The sequence below is a fragment of the Chenopodium quinoa genome, unplaced genomic scaffold (genome assembly GCF_001683475.1).
Source record: "Chenopodium quinoa cultivar QQ74 unplaced genomic scaffold, ASM168347v1, whole genome shotgun sequence".
In the NCBI taxonomy this organism is placed as follows: Eukaryota; Viridiplantae; Streptophyta; class Magnoliopsida; order Caryophyllales; family Amaranthaceae; genus Chenopodium; species Chenopodium quinoa.
In genome coordinates, this window is record NW_018744693.1 from 1,140,958 (window position 1) to 1,156,080 (window position 15,123).

The 15,123-nt window shown below is 37.3% G+C and overlaps 2 protein-coding genes across 3 annotated transcripts; one reads left to right on the forward strand and one right to left on the reverse strand.

Moving 5' to 3' along the window:
• Positions 1–4,981: 4,981 nt before the first annotated feature.
• On the reverse strand, positions 4,982–8,293 carry LOC110702287. Its single transcript, XM_021879991.1, has 8 exons — positions 8,279–8,293; positions 7,880–8,008; positions 7,293–7,604; positions 6,991–7,247; positions 6,194–6,896; positions 5,972–6,115; positions 5,489–5,827; positions 4,982–5,398 (listed from the first exon to the last, which is right to left on the reverse strand). The coding sequence occupies exons 1-8, from the start codon at positions 8,291–8,293 to the stop codon at positions 4,982–4,984; spliced, it is 2,316 nt and encodes a 771-aa protein (XP_021735683.1).
• A 1,899-nt stretch (positions 8,294–10,192) lies between these two features.
• On the forward strand, positions 10,193–14,727 carry LOC110702481 (carbamoyl-phosphate synthase small chain, chloroplastic-like). 2 transcript variants are annotated; one of them, XM_021880194.1, is made up of 11 exons: positions 10,193–10,358; positions 10,562–10,705; positions 11,514–11,646; positions 11,749–11,837; positions 12,008–12,068; positions 12,159–12,226; positions 12,340–12,468; positions 12,547–12,656; positions 12,749–13,096; positions 13,575–13,740; positions 13,976–14,727. In XM_021880194.1, exons 2-11 carry the CDS (start codon positions 10,576–10,578, stop codon positions 14,023–14,025), a joined length of 1,284 nt encoding a protein of 427 aa, XP_021735886.1. In that variant the 5' UTR covers positions 10,193–10,358; positions 10,562–10,575; the 3' UTR covers positions 14,026–14,727. The 2 variants fall into 2 exon arrangements, with proteins under 2 accessions (XP_021735886.1, XP_021735885.1); XM_021880193.1 differs by having other exon boundaries at positions 10,195–10,358; positions 11,508–11,646.
• The last annotated feature ends 396 nt before the right edge of the window (positions 14,728–15,123 follow it).

Genomic DNA, 15,123 nt, shown 5'->3' on the forward strand with positions numbered 1-15,123 from the left:
ATAATCTAATGGGTTACGTTCATAAATTTCTAATTTCTCAAATGAATAAGGTACAGGAACCAACAAGATTTGGTTCAAGTGTTGAAATAAATTAATGTCGTTTAAATCGAGTTCGAACCTCACGGCATGCAGAAAATTCTTGTTTGGGAGACTCACGTTAATTCTTGTTTGGGAGACTCACGTTAATCAGGGATTAGAGCCCTTTTGGCAAGCCTTTCTCCACCAAAATACCCTGCTTTGATTTTTGCTACCTATTTAAAATTTTATTTTTATTTTGCTACCTCTAAAAGTTACAAAATATAGTTTTTTCTACCACTTAACATAATCTGTTACGATTTCGTTAAGTGGTAGCAAAAGCTATATTTCATTAAATAATGATTTAATTTATTAAAATAAAAAAGAAGAGACTTTAAAAAACAAAATCCCAGCCATTGCCTCCTATGAGCCACCCCTCCCCATGCCGGCTGTATGGGCCCAAACGATCCCCCGGCATCGGCAACCCCTCCCCTTCTCTTTCCCCCACCCACTTTGCATCACTGGCGACCCTACTTCCCACACATCTACCATCACACCTTTTGTTTTTGAAACACCACCGCAACATCAATCTCTCCTCTTCACCGTCCCCATTCAGGCCACTATCAAAAGCGAGGCTATGTTGGTCGAATTTGGCCACCAAATCCCAATCTAAAACAAATAAAACCAAATTCAACCTTTATAACCTCGGTTTTGAATCTCAATAATTTAAAATTTGCTTGGCTAACGGTGGTTGAAGTGGGTATTTTCTTTATTCTCTCCATTTGTTCCTTTATTTCAATGGTGCAGTGGTCTGCACGGTGGTGAAAAAGGGGGTTTTATATTTCAAATAAAATAAGGGTATGGTGGTTTTAAGGGTAGTCGAGAGTGGGAAAGGGGAGGGTGAGGGTGAGGTCGCTGGCGCCGAGGTATTGTTTGGGTGCCGCCAGCCGCCGCAGGGAGGGGGAGAGGGTGGCTGGGTGGGGTCGCTGGCGTCGAGCTATTGTCGACAACTACCACGGGGAGGGGCAGAGGGGGGAGGGGTGGCTTGACGGTGGTAAGGCCCTACTAATGAAAATAGTAACCTATTTTGTTAAGTGGTACGTAGGAGTAATACCAATTTTTTTTTTGTTTTTTTTTTTTTTTTTTTTATGGTAGTGAAATAAATAAATTTTAGATGGGTAATAAAAGTTAATGTATTTTAGTGGACAAAAGTCAAATTTTCATTTTGTTTCTCTTGCTGGTTGGTCACATCGTATGGCCAGTTTCATATAAAAATCTATAATATAATTGTAGAGATAATTCACTACAATCCTCCAAATCCCCAATCTTCAATCCTCAAATTCTATTGATCACCAATAACTACACTACCCGTCCTGTTATTTTTTAATTTTATATTTTTTTTGTATTTTTTTCAAGAGATACCAATAACCATCAACATTTCACTTTAGGTAATTTTCTTTTGAGTATAATGTGTCCTGTGTAAAGCACGGGTATGCTCTAGTTTGTAAAAAAAGAAAAAAAAAAAAAAAAGGTAAAACTATGTGCTGATTAAATTTGAGGGAGGATTCCTAAAATAAAAGAAAAACTAGGTCAGAACCCGTGCGATGCACGTTTTGTATAAAGTCTATTTTTAATTTGTACATTATAAAAATAAATCGCTATTATACATGAATATAAATAAGAATTACGTATATTTTGTAATTATAAAAGTTTTTATTTTAATCAAAATTATGATATAGTATCTGGTTAATGTTGTTTAGGAGGTCATTTATTAGTGTGCTATTTAAAATTGTTTCAATTTCCTACGATAAATTGGTAGATTTTAGTTGTAATGCAGAAGCTTCCAATATTTAAATTTCAAAAATGTTAATTATGATAGTTTTCCAAAACAAAAAAAATGACATCATCATTGTATTTAGACGGGAAATTTTTTAGTGAATTGCTATTTGCCACAATGAAATTACTCAAGCTATAGTATTAAAAGACTTTCATGCTCCTTATAATTTTGAAAATTACATAACAATTCAACCATTATTAACTACTAACTTTGTCTTAGCTCCACCTTGACCATTAGCTCCACTACCCATACCACGACTCCACCTTGACCGGTCCACCACGACTCCACCTTGACTGGTCCACCACGACTCCACCTTAACCATCATACACCACGACTCCACCTTGAATGGTCCACCACCTACGACATATAAAATGAGTCGACGACGGTCGGCGTTCATATCGGAGGCACTTGGTTGGGACGACGAACCGTCGACACCGTCAAGTCAGGTATATGTTGGACTTTTTTTTCAATTTTCGTTGTACCCGGTCGCATGTTATATGCGACTATACCACGGTATAGTCGTATGCTATATGCACTACATCGTGGTATAGTCGCATATAGCATGCGACTATGTCATGGTAGAGTCGCGTGCTATATGCAACTGTACAGTGGCGTAGTCACACGCTATATGCGACTCCACCACGGTGTAATCGCATGCATGACCAACCATAAGAGTGTGCAACATGAGCTGCCGCACAGGGCCCAACTTTGGTTGGGGCCTCAGATCATTAAAAATGTATAACTGATATATGTTGTAAAATTATGGAAATTTTGTAAATTACTACCCAAAAAGAGGTCCAGTTTTGAAATTACCACCCATTAAAAACTTTATTCTAAATAACCACCCATTAAATTAATTAATCTTTCAGATTACCACCCATTTTGATTTTCCGGTTGAAAATCCGTTTGAGGGGCCCACATAACTGCTATTAACGGCTAGTTTGACTTAATTGACTGGGTTTCTCCTTGATTTTTCGTGTTTATATATTTCCCAACTACAATTACTTGGAAAAAAAAATATATCTCCAATTAACAAATTCTTCCCCTAATTTCTTCCAAATTCCCCAAATTTGAACTGGTATTGTGCGACGAATTAATCCATTGAAGTTCAGACCCAATTGAATTCGCATTTGAGGTAAGACTCCTGAACTTTAAAAATTAGGGTTCCTGGGTAAATTTATTTGGGGGATTTTGCAATTAGGTTTCGTGGAAGTAATTAATTGGGTGTTTATGTTATTTTTCTGGTAATTGGTGTTGGTGTTGTCCAAATTTGGTGAATGATTGTCTATTAGGTTGAATAATGGTGTCAAATGTGTTGTTTTTTTTTTAAAGAAAGATGTGAATGATTCATTCATGCATGAAGTTGTAAGCTTGGTTTTGTGTTGTTTTTTGTTGAATGATGTCTTGCAGAAATGGAAAGAGGGGATAAGTACATTTTCAGATTTAAGTATTTTAGTTTTGTTGTGGACCTTGAGTATGAAGTAGGCAACAGTAACTTACAGGACACAGCCATAGCTTTCGAAGATCAACTGCGTGACATGGAAGATCCAAGTGAAGGATCAATTGATCTTCTTTATCCTATATTTCAGTATATCTATAAAGGGAAGTATAGGACTTTAGAAGATGATGGTGATGTGTTCAAGATGATTAGGAGGTTGGGGAATAAGGATATGTACATCATACATGTTGGGAGCACAGATGACCCAGGGTTCTTAGCTGACTGTATCATTGAGTACAGGATGAAACAGAATGGGACTTGGCCACCCCCTGGTTATCCTCATTATGGGGGTCAACCACCACAGTGACTAGGTGTGCTTGTCTTAGAATAATATAATTGCTTGTGTTTGCTGGAAATGTTGCACAAACTGAGTTGTTGCTTTGTAAATGCAGGTTAGAAAATGTCTTGGAATAACACATCTCCCACTAACCAGAAGAAATGCAATTGTGGACTGCCCTTTGCTAGGTTGACATCTTGGACCAGAGAGAACCCAGGAAGGAAATTCAAGGCTTGCAAATTCTATGACCCTAACACTGAAACTAGAGGGTGCAAGTGTTTTGAATGGATTAACACTGAAGATGGAACTGAGTGGCAAAGAGATGTGATCAACAATCTTTTGCTTGACAAAAAATTGATGAAAGCTGAAGTGAACTATCTGAAAAGGGATGTTGATGACTTAAGTGGGCAGAGAAGGTGTCTTCTTAATGAGGTGGATACATTGATAGTGAAATGCAAGGCTTTAAGTGGAGATAGGAAGAAGATGCTCAATGGCAGTGGCAATCCTGATAGCAAGCTAATGATTGTTGTAGTTGTTGTTTGGTCCTTAATTTTAGTTTTAGGTTGTGTTGTAGTTAATAAACTGGTTTAAGGGAGGTGTAGTTGTTGTAGTAGTTGTTGATTATAATGTTGAACTTGTTATTTTAGTAATGGAATGAACAAGTATTTCTGGTTTATTTGGCTTATGTGTTATGTTTGCTGATGCTTTTTATTAGCTTCCTTATTTGTTGATTGTTCTATAAAAGAAAAATAAAAGGAAATAGAATATAGGCACACCACAATTTAATCAACACAGTTGCAGCTAAATGAATTAAGTATTTGGGCAAAGTTTGTCCAAACCAAACTGTCAATTTCATTGAAACAGCATCCAAGATTACACAAGTCACAAAATACAACCTAACACTACCACCTTCTAATTACATACTATCCAAAATATGAGAAACTAACACTAACACCTTCTAATTGGTACCACCTTGAATCTTGTATTTCATTCAAGTTGGAACAGTGTTATCATAAGTAGTTGTTGAGGCTTGGCTTGGTTGACTTAAAGGTTCTTGCTGGTGACTCTGCTGAGTCTGCTGACTTTGTTGCTCCTGCTGTTGTTGTTGTTGCTGTTGCTTCTGCTGTGCTTTCTGCTGCTGCTCCTTCTTGTATTGCTCTTGAGGGAATGTCCTATTCCCAATGCTGTTAGGTCCAGCAGTAGCATCTAGTGCACTTTCCTAATTTTGGCATACAACAGAACAGTAGTTAGAAACACATATCAGCTAAGTACTAAAAAAAATAAAAATCCACTTTGCTTTGAGTGTTACCATCTGCAATGCTCTGAGGTTTTTCTTCTTTCTTTGTTCTTTCACCTAGTCACTATCAGATTGGGGTCTACCTCCTCCATTTTTTGGTGAAGAAACTGCTAGTGGAGTAACTGTAGGGTTCTTGCAAGTTTTTGCATAGTGACCTTGCTGCCCACAATTGTTGCAAGTACTCCTCCTTTTCACAGGCTTTTGCACAGATTGGCTTTGGGCACCCTCCTGTCCCTGCTCCAGCTTTCTTTTCTTAGATTTAGGTCTTCCAGGCTGGATCTTGATGGCTGGTGGCATAGGTGCTCTGAGGTTGACCTTGTCCCGATGGTGTGGGTCAGACATTGGTTGTACTTCAAACCTATAAGCCAACATATAGGTGTCCACAGCATATGCACTGTCCACATAATCTTCAGGGTCTGCTCTCTTGTCCATGATGCATGCATATGCATGGACACAAGGGATACCTGTCAGCTCCTAATGATAGCAGGAACATGTCCCTTTACTTAGGTCAACTGTAACTAGATCAGAGTTCAGTTCAACCTCATATGCATCATCCCTAGATACTTGCACAATGCAATGCCTTGCAACTGGTTCAATTCTTTTAAATGTTTTCTTCACATATGGAGTTACCTTGCCCTCCATTTTCTGACAACACTCCCACTTGTCATGATTCCTTTTCATCATATACCTCCTAAGCCACTCCATTTGTGTCAAAATAGGCTTATCCCTAGCTTCTTTTATCACAGCATTGAAGGTCTCACAAACATTGTTCAAAAGCATGTTTGACTTTGGAAAGGAGCTAAATGCATGCCTAGACCAGTGCTTAGGAGGGATGTCAGCAAGGTATTCATATGCCTCCTCAGACAAGAACTCAATGGATTCCATGGCAACTTCAAAATCAAACTAAAATGTGCAGTGAAAAAAAAAATCAAGACATATCAAACAAACCTACATTATTGACAGCAGGATTTACTAACAGCACTAGATAAAATGTCAGAAGCTTTAAGTTAGACTAAAACAAAAAGAACAGGTTGAAGTTATGCTTACCAAGGTAGTTGCTCTGGCTGCTGACCAAAATAGCTCCTTAAATTTAGAGCCACTGAATTGAAGCTTGAAGTTAGCCCATATATGCCTCACACAGTACCTAGTGTCAGCATTTGGTACAACTTGATTCAAAGCTTCTAGCAGGCCCTGTTCACAAATCAACAAAATAAGTAAGTTAAAGTGCAGACATAAAAGTGTCTATCAGACATAAAAGTGTAGGGTTACTTTTTGTCTATCAGACATAAAAGTGTAGCCAAGCCCTCCTTCTTCATCTTTAAGTGTGCCCATCAAACACTCAAGAAAAAAGATCCAGGTTTCCTTGTTCTCAATCTCAACTGTAGCCGAGACAATAGGATAAATGTTGTTATTACCATCCTTACCAACTGCTACTAGGATCTGCCTTAGGTATGGACCCTTAAGATGAGTGCCATCAAGCCCAATTAATGGTCTGCAGCCTGATAAAAACCCTTTGGCTAAAGGTGCAAGACACATATACATCCTCAAAAACAAAGGAGGTTCAGGCTTCTCCACTCCCTCAACCATTACTACACAACCAGATCCAGGGCTATACTTAAGAACAGCCTTCCCATAGTCCCAAACTCGAGCATATTGTTCTGATGCTGAGCCATAGATCTTCAGTTTAGCCCTAGCCCTTGCCATCCAAGCTTTACTGTATGTTATTTCAATCCCAAGGTCCCCCAAAACCTTCCTTCTGAAAGCTTTAATTTTCCACAAAGGATCTGATCTGAACTCCTCAATGTACTTCTCAGCTAAGTACTCAGTTGTTAAGTTGTGATTGCTCCTATCTCTTAGACAATTATGCTTCAAATTTAAGCTCTTAATCTGCCAAAAATCTTGGTTCACAGACCTCCTAACAACCACCTTAAAGTGACATCTCCTACCCCCTACACAAGTACAACTAGGAAGTCTACATTTTTTTGGGATTCCATTTACATTGACACCTCTTCCTACATTGTATAGTGATCTTGCTACTGTCATTATGTAAATACCAATATTCATACCTATTCTCAATGGCATGAACCCTGAGAGCTTTCCTCACCACATTGTTGTTCATAAACTTCTGGTACTTCACCAATTGAATTGGTTTGCTGAAGTGTGTTGTAGCATGGAACCAAGGGCTGTTATCATGCTCATCATCAGACCCTCTTGGACTATCCAATTCCTCAGAGTCAGAGGTGAACTCTGTTTGCAAAGCTACCTCATTCTGTAGCAGCTGACTTTCCAAGAACACTTGTTGTTCTTCTTTGTCTTGCACATCCTTCAAACTAGCATTCACTTCTTCCAAAATTTACCTCCCACTAACCTCCAACTGCCTTGCCTCTTCTACTCCCTCATCATCACACTCCTCTTCCCCTGCTCCCCAATCTATATCAGTCCCCTCAGAATCAGAAAAATCAGATCCACTTTCTGATTCAAGCTCAAGCTTTCTATTTGTCTTCTTCCCCCTGGAAGTCCCTTCCTGCTCACCTTGCTTCCCCTTCCCTTTAACACTTTCTGTGGGAACCCTATCTCCAACCTTATCAGCAGCTTCCTCTCCCTCAGTCACCCCCTTATTTGTTTCCTGTTTAAACCTAGGGCTTCTTCTAATTTCAGTGGGCTTGGATTCATGTTTTGACTATTTTGGGTAGGCAGAACAGTATTAGGTTCTTCAGTTACAACCCTAAACTGGTCTTAGCTTGTACAGTAAAGTACAACAAACCCATCCTTACTTTTGGTCTCTAAAAAGCCCTTGACTTCCTCTTCATTCACAATTTCCCTTTTGCCATTTGACCAAAGCTTTCCCTTTTTTTTTTAATACTAAATATTCCACTCACTAGGCACATGCAAATCTAGCTTAACAAAACCCCAAATGCAACACTCTTTGAGAAAGTTCACTGACATGTCACTCACTTTACAGCCATACCTCCAAAACTCCCATCCTCCTTCATACACAACCATATTCCTTCCCTTTAATTTTTTTTTCACAAACCCACCACCTAATCTAACCTTAACATCCAAACATTCCTGTTTACCTAGTACCTGTTCATATTAATAAGCCACTAATGAATAAACCATACTTGGCAGTCTACAGTTCACCCACACAACACCATAGTTTATTCAATTCAACACATGTGGCATAATTAAACAATAAACACCCAATCAAACAACAATTACAGTTCAAATTGCAATAATAAACAATTGTGAAGATAACCCATTACACATTTAACCCTAATTTTTCGCATAATTGCAATTATACCATCAACAACATACATATACAAAATTCAATTGAATAGGGTCAAAATTGCTTACCTCAGTAGTCGCCATTGACATCAGCAGTACCCACGAGCTTCAAAATCACGTTTGGTCCCCAGATCACTTCAACATAGCGACTTTACCAATACATGCAAGTCCACCAAACGCATTCAATTTCCGGGAAAAAAGCTTAGAAATAGGGTTTTAACTCAATTGTATAGGAGTCGTTGAGGATTTGACAGAGAAATAAAGGAAGAAATAGGAAAAAATTGATGGATTTAGATGATTTCAGTGAGGAAATTGGAGAGAGAAGCTGTGTTATGTGGTTAATGGAAGTTAGGTCGAAGAAAAGAAGAAAAAAAAAGGAGGGAAGTTAATAGGGTGGGCCCCTCAAACGGATTTTCAACCGGAAAATCAAAATGGGTGGTAATCTGAAAGATTAATTAATTTAATGGGTGGTTATTTAAAATAAAGTTTTTAATGGGTGGTAATTTCAAAACTGGACCTCTTTTTGGGTGGTAATTTACAAAATTTCCTAAAATTATTCATGTATACTAATAATGCCTTAGTGGTTTCATGAGCTCTACCATCTTCACTTGCAAGAGGTCCTTGGTTCAATTCTCACTAAAGTCCTTTTTTTTTTTACAAAATGTATTTTTTTTTTCCGGATTTGTGAAGAACAACGATTTTGTTTCTTGTATTAAAAAATGTACCGTGAGTAGAGAAAATTCATAAGCCAAATTTTATATTCTATTTTTGCACAGGGCCTCCAAAAAGGTTAGGACGACCCTGATCGCATGCTATATGCGACTATGCCGTGGTGGAGTCGCATATAGCACGCGACTATGCGAATCTAGTGAAAATTAAAAAAAAAAAACTTACCGACAAATTGGTCGGCGTTTTCCCCCACATTTCCCGGCAAATGAACCCTCTTCCCACGCCGCGATTCCATTGTCGCCAGCCTCTTCCTTTTTCCGGTTGATTTGGTATGATAAGTGGTTGATTTGGCGTGATATATAGTGAGAAGATTGGATGATTTCGACGACCTTCGGGTGGTGGTGTCTAGGGTGATGGTGATTTCGACGACCTTAGGGTGGTGGTGGTAATGGTGTTTAGGGTGATGGTGGTGGAAGGAGTATGGTTAGTGAGAAAAATTGAATGATGTCAAACATGGAATTTATTAGGGTAGATGAGTCATTTAATACCGCGCCTTAAGTAATTTTATTGTGGCATTTAGTAACCCCCAATTTTTATTGAGAAAGCGTCACGTGGACAGTGGTGGGTGATGTCAGCAACTTCTGTTTTAGTAATTGTTAATAGATAAAAAAAAGGAAAATTTGCAAATTGCAGCCATTTAAAGTTCGTATTTTGCAAATTGCAGCCATTTAATTTTTTTTTTTGCAAATTGCAACCCAAAAGTTCGTATAAATAGTAAATTGCAGTCTAATTCAATTTTTTCATTAGTTTACATGTTGAAAAATCTTCGGTTAAGGTTTTAGGGGTCATTTTAGCCCTTAGGATCCCGAATTGAGCTCGGAATTAGCAAAAAAATAACGTAAGTGTCTCATATTTACAGTTTTCCACAAATCGATACATTTTTGTTACGCAAAACGAGATACTTGGGTTATTTTTTTGCTAATTCTGAGCTCAATTCGGTCCCCTAAGAGCTAAAATGGCCCCTAAAACCTTAATCGAAAATTTTTCAACTTGTAAATTGATGAAAAAGTTGAATCGGGTTGCAATTTACAATTTATATGAATTTTTGAGCTGCAATTTGCAATTTTTTATTTAAATGGCTGCAATTTACAAAATACGAACTTTAAATGGCTGCAATTTGCAAATTTTCCATAAAAAAATAAATAAAAAAGTACTTCTATTACATTTTCAATACTTTATTCCACTATACATCTATACTCCATCCATACTATTAAGATTAAAAATTAGGGAGTAAAGTTTGTACAGTAATACATACTCATGGTGAAAGAAATGAATGGTTAAGATTGGTAGCATTCGAATAAGAAAAACCCTCCTGCCAAAACATTGCAAAAACAAAATAGCATAAACCCTAAATAGTATTGCTCCACACTCACCAGTCACCACTCCGTCTTCCTCTCAGCCCCGCTCTTCATTCCCGGTGGTATATCCGCCACCCTCTTCTCTCTCGTTACTCTTCTCCATTTTACCTGTATTTAGCTTCACTTTAATGTTTTAATTTTCAATTTTAATTGAAATTTTTCTTTCTTAATTTCCTGATAAATTAAGGGTTTTTGGTAGAGATTGTATTGGGTTATTATATTTTGAGTATAATACCTGAAATTTGTTAGTTTTAATTCTATTCAGGAAAGAAATTGATTATGGCATGTAGAGCAATGGATTTTGCAGTGGCAATTCCTTTGGGAATTTGCTCTCCTCAAAAAAGAGATGTTAAGTTGTTCAGGGTCAAGTGCTCTGTTGTTTCTCTCACCGAAAATGCTGCTGTTTCAGGTATTTATTTATGAGCATTCTTTTATATTACAAAGTATTTGCTCAAAACATGAAATGGTGGTTTGAACGATTTGAGTTCTTACTTTTTGATTTACTAGTATTGCATATTGCTGACTTGCATTGCTAATGGTAAGTAATGGACTGGATCAGTGGTTTGTAATTGAAAATTCGTATTATACACTGCTGAATTGGGTGCAGGATTAGCAAACTAATTATACGAGACAAATGCAGTCTAAATCTTTAATCAGCAAGTTACAATAGTTTGGCAGTAGTTAACAATATTGATCTTCAGTAGTCTTTTATCATCAGCTGGTTTGCTGCTATTAGTACCCAAAAAGAATAAAACTTTATCACTCACATTTTTGAGATTAATATAAATTGGGTCAGCTCCTATTAGCTGATAACCCCCCCCCCCCCCCCCCCGTTTCAAGTTAAGTTTTTTTTATAGATGACACTGTTGTTGTGGTGGAAGTTTTTAGGCAACGGAACTAATTAGGTTGTGTTGCGGTTGGTTTCACCTGAGAATGGGAACTAATTTTTTTTTGGTTTGTTTAAGTTTTGAATTACTTGGGTTGAAATATGTGAATATGAGGCTCAGATAAGAATGTGTCTCTCTCTTTACTTGTGTGCTCATGTTTGTTAATGACCTTAACACACAATTTAGGTTGATATTTGTCAATTGTTTGTTACTGCTGCCAACTGAAAATTGATATGCTTCATGAATGCTTAGTTTGTTACTCTCTTTCTGCTCTTTTCCAGTATTCTGTCCAATAATCATATCTGAAACATCATTTCTTGTCAGCCACAGGGTCAGGAGGCCGACCGTGGAAGGTATCAGATGCTAGACTTGTGCTAGAGGATGGTACCATTTGGAAGGCCAAATCATTTGGTGCTGCTGGGACGCAAGTTGGTGAAGTGGTCTTCAATACTTCATTGACTGGGTGAGTGGACTCCGTCTGTTAAAAGTTTTTCTCATTTGCTGACGTTTAATTACCTGCTTCCACCCTTGGCTTGGTTTGTAGTCTAAGTGTATTGTATTTCAGGTATCAAGAAATTCTAACTGATCCTAGTTATGCTGGCCAGTTTGTACTGATGACTAATCCTCATATAGGGAATACTGGTGTGAATTTTGGTGAGTAATGTTTATTTCCTCTGATGCATGGAGTAGCATTACAGGACTGATGTATCTGTTTTCAATACGCTTCCTGTTTACCTGTTTCCATATCTGTGCAACACAATTTACAATTGTTGCCTATTCATCTGTCAAATATGTGTAACTAGATTAGGATTCAATCATTGCAGATGATCAAGAATCAAGTCAATGCTTTCTTGGTGGTCTGGTGATTAGAAGCTTAAGCATCAGGTCGGATTATTTGCATTATTACCTTGGTAATTGCTTTTCTGAAGGATTCCAATCATTCCATATGTGCTTATCTTTTTCTTGTTTATGCAGCACTTCAAGCTGGAGATGTGTTGAGACACTTGGAGATTATTTATCCAAAAGAAACATCATGGGTATATGTAAGCTAAAAGCCAAAATTTTGGAAATTTTGATTGGCAAAGAACATGCATTAGTAGTTAGTTTGCATTTGCTTGCCTTTTGACTTTCTGTCAAACTGTCTATTGTGGAATAGATGATGTTGACACTCGTGCTATCACCCGTAGATTGAGGGAAGATGGGAGCCTTATTGGTGTGTTGAGCACGGAAGAATCAAAATCAGACAACCAGTTATTAGAAATGGCTCGTTCTTGGGACATTGTTGGTAATGTTTACTTGGTGTTGAAAATGGATTAGGCTGTCTATTTATTTTTTATCTTAAACTCTGATTACAATATTGCAGGTGTTGATTTGATAAGTGGTGTTTCGTGTCAAGCTCCTTATGAGTGGGTTGACAAAACTGGCAATGATTGGGAATTTAATACAAATGGGAGACCTGGAGAAACTTTCAAGGTCTGTGCTTTGCATCTGCTGCTGTATTGACCCTATATTTGGTTGTAAACTTTCATTGATCAATTCTTTCTGGCTGTGTTTTCAAAATGAAGGTGGTTGCCTATGATTTTGGTATCAAGCATAACATTTTGAGGCGTCTGGCATCATATGGATGTAAAATTACTGTTGTTCCATCAACATGGCCAGCATCAGAGACACTAAAATTGCAACCAGATGGCATTCTATTCAGCAATGGTCCAGGGGATCCTTCAGCAGTTCCATATGCTGTTGATACAGTAAAGGAATTAATTGGACAAGTCCCGATTTTCGGAATTTGTATGGGCCACCAATTGCTGGGCCAAGCATTAGGTGGTAAAACTTATAAAATGAAGTTTGGTCATCATGGAGGAAATCATCCTGTTCGCAATATCAAAAATGGTCAGGTTGAAATTAGTTCACAGGTACTTTATTCACGTGCTATATTTCCTCCTCGTTTTGTGCTTCATCTTTTAATTTCCTTGTGTTGTGCTCCCGTACTCCTCATTTGTTTACTGATGTTTAGAGAACTGTCTATTGGCTCCACAAAATAGTTGCTCACAAGTAGTTTATGTATGATTAATTTTTGAAAGTTTGAAACTATTTCATTGCTGAGGGACTTCCTGATATATGAGCGGAAATGCGGAGTTTTTAACACTTAGAAGAATAAGAAAATTTGTGTTATGATATCCCAACATGTTTCCCTAATATATTTTTGGATTTGCAACTGATCTTTATGACATACTGTATAGTTTCTGGATAGGTGAATAAGCATATTCTTTGATAGAATTGAGAACTTCTATAATTATGTAATGGTGGAACTTAAAGATTAAATCCATGCATTCAATCTCTGTTTTAAACATGTAACAGAATAATCTTGATTGTTTGTGTATGATGTGACAGAATCACAACTATGCAGTAGACCCTGCATCACTTCCTGATGGAATTGAAGTGACACACATCAATCTTAATGACGAAAGCTGTGCCGGTCTTGCGTTTCCGTCGAAGAATATCATGTCTCTCCAATATCACCCTGAAGCATCACCAGGACCCCATGATTCAGACCCTGGTATTTACATTTTCTATTTAGGATATTTTGATTCATTTCAATCTCACTGCAACATTACCATTGGTATCATGTCTCTTGTTTATAATCTCTATCATATGCTAACACTAATTGCTTTAGCTTAGTTTCTATTTCAGCATCTGATAGATCAAGTTTAATGCATTTTAGTTACTATGTTGGCGGATGGGTGTATTTTGTTTTTTCTCCTTTATCTGAGTTACCGTTTCTCTTGTTACAGTTTTTGGAGAATTCGTTGACATGATGAGGCGAGTGAAAGCAAATGCTTGAACTAGTGAGGTTATTGCTATTGTTGGACATGGCTATAAGTCCACATATTCTGCAATTAAAGTACATCCATTTACAGATCATCTTTGCACAATATCCTTGAAGAACAAGGATGTAGGAACAGGGTGATGTCTTGGAAAATGCTCCTTTGTTTTGTGAAGTATAAATTGTTTTGATGCTGCGTAAATCTATGGTTTTATTTTGTATCTTAATTCTAGAAAGTCAAGTACAACAGCAAGTACTAGCAAATATGAACTACAGAAGCCCAAACTCTTGCCAGTTGCCACGAGATATCGTTTCGTGTGTCAAAGACAACTGTGCTAGAAATCTTGTTAAACAAGGGCTCATACCAGTATACTACAGGCAAGGTTACAACAGTCATATACAACTGGCTGGATGTTGAACATTGTATCGCCAGTGCCCTTATTGCCTACGCTAGATCGAATAATCCTTGCCCGGCTTATGTTCATTGACTGTCTATGGGCTCCTAAAGCTGATAAAGAGTTGACGTGGTATGAATGCCCAAGGAGTCACAGCTTTCTATGTAGTTAATTTTGTACCTTTCTAATCTCCAAGGTGTTGTTTGAATCTTCTTTCTATTCAGAATAAGAAGGCTCAGCCGTAGTTCAAAAGCTTGCCTTCGGTTCGTCAATTGTATTAAAAATCCTTTTATTTGCAGTATAACTATAGCTTTGCCAAAATAAATGATACTCCTTGTCAAAAAAAAAAAAAATATATATATATATATAAATAAATGCTACTCGTAATTCACTTCTCTCGTGTCATGATCGTCCTGAATCTTGGTAATTACAGATGTAAGGAATTGATGAAAAAGATAAAAATGCTAAAGTTGATCAGTATTACGAAGTATTATTTTCGGAATTTATATGAAACAAAATCTCTGGAGTTGATAAATATCAATAACATATTTACTACTACCTCTGTTATATATTATTTGCAATGATTAGACATTTTTCCTCTCTACTTTATGTCAAATCGTTGTAAATAATATGTAACGGAGGTAGTACTTTCAATACGGAGTATTATGTGAAGTACAGTAGTAGTAAGTACTAAGTAGTAAACTAGTAACTACATAAACTT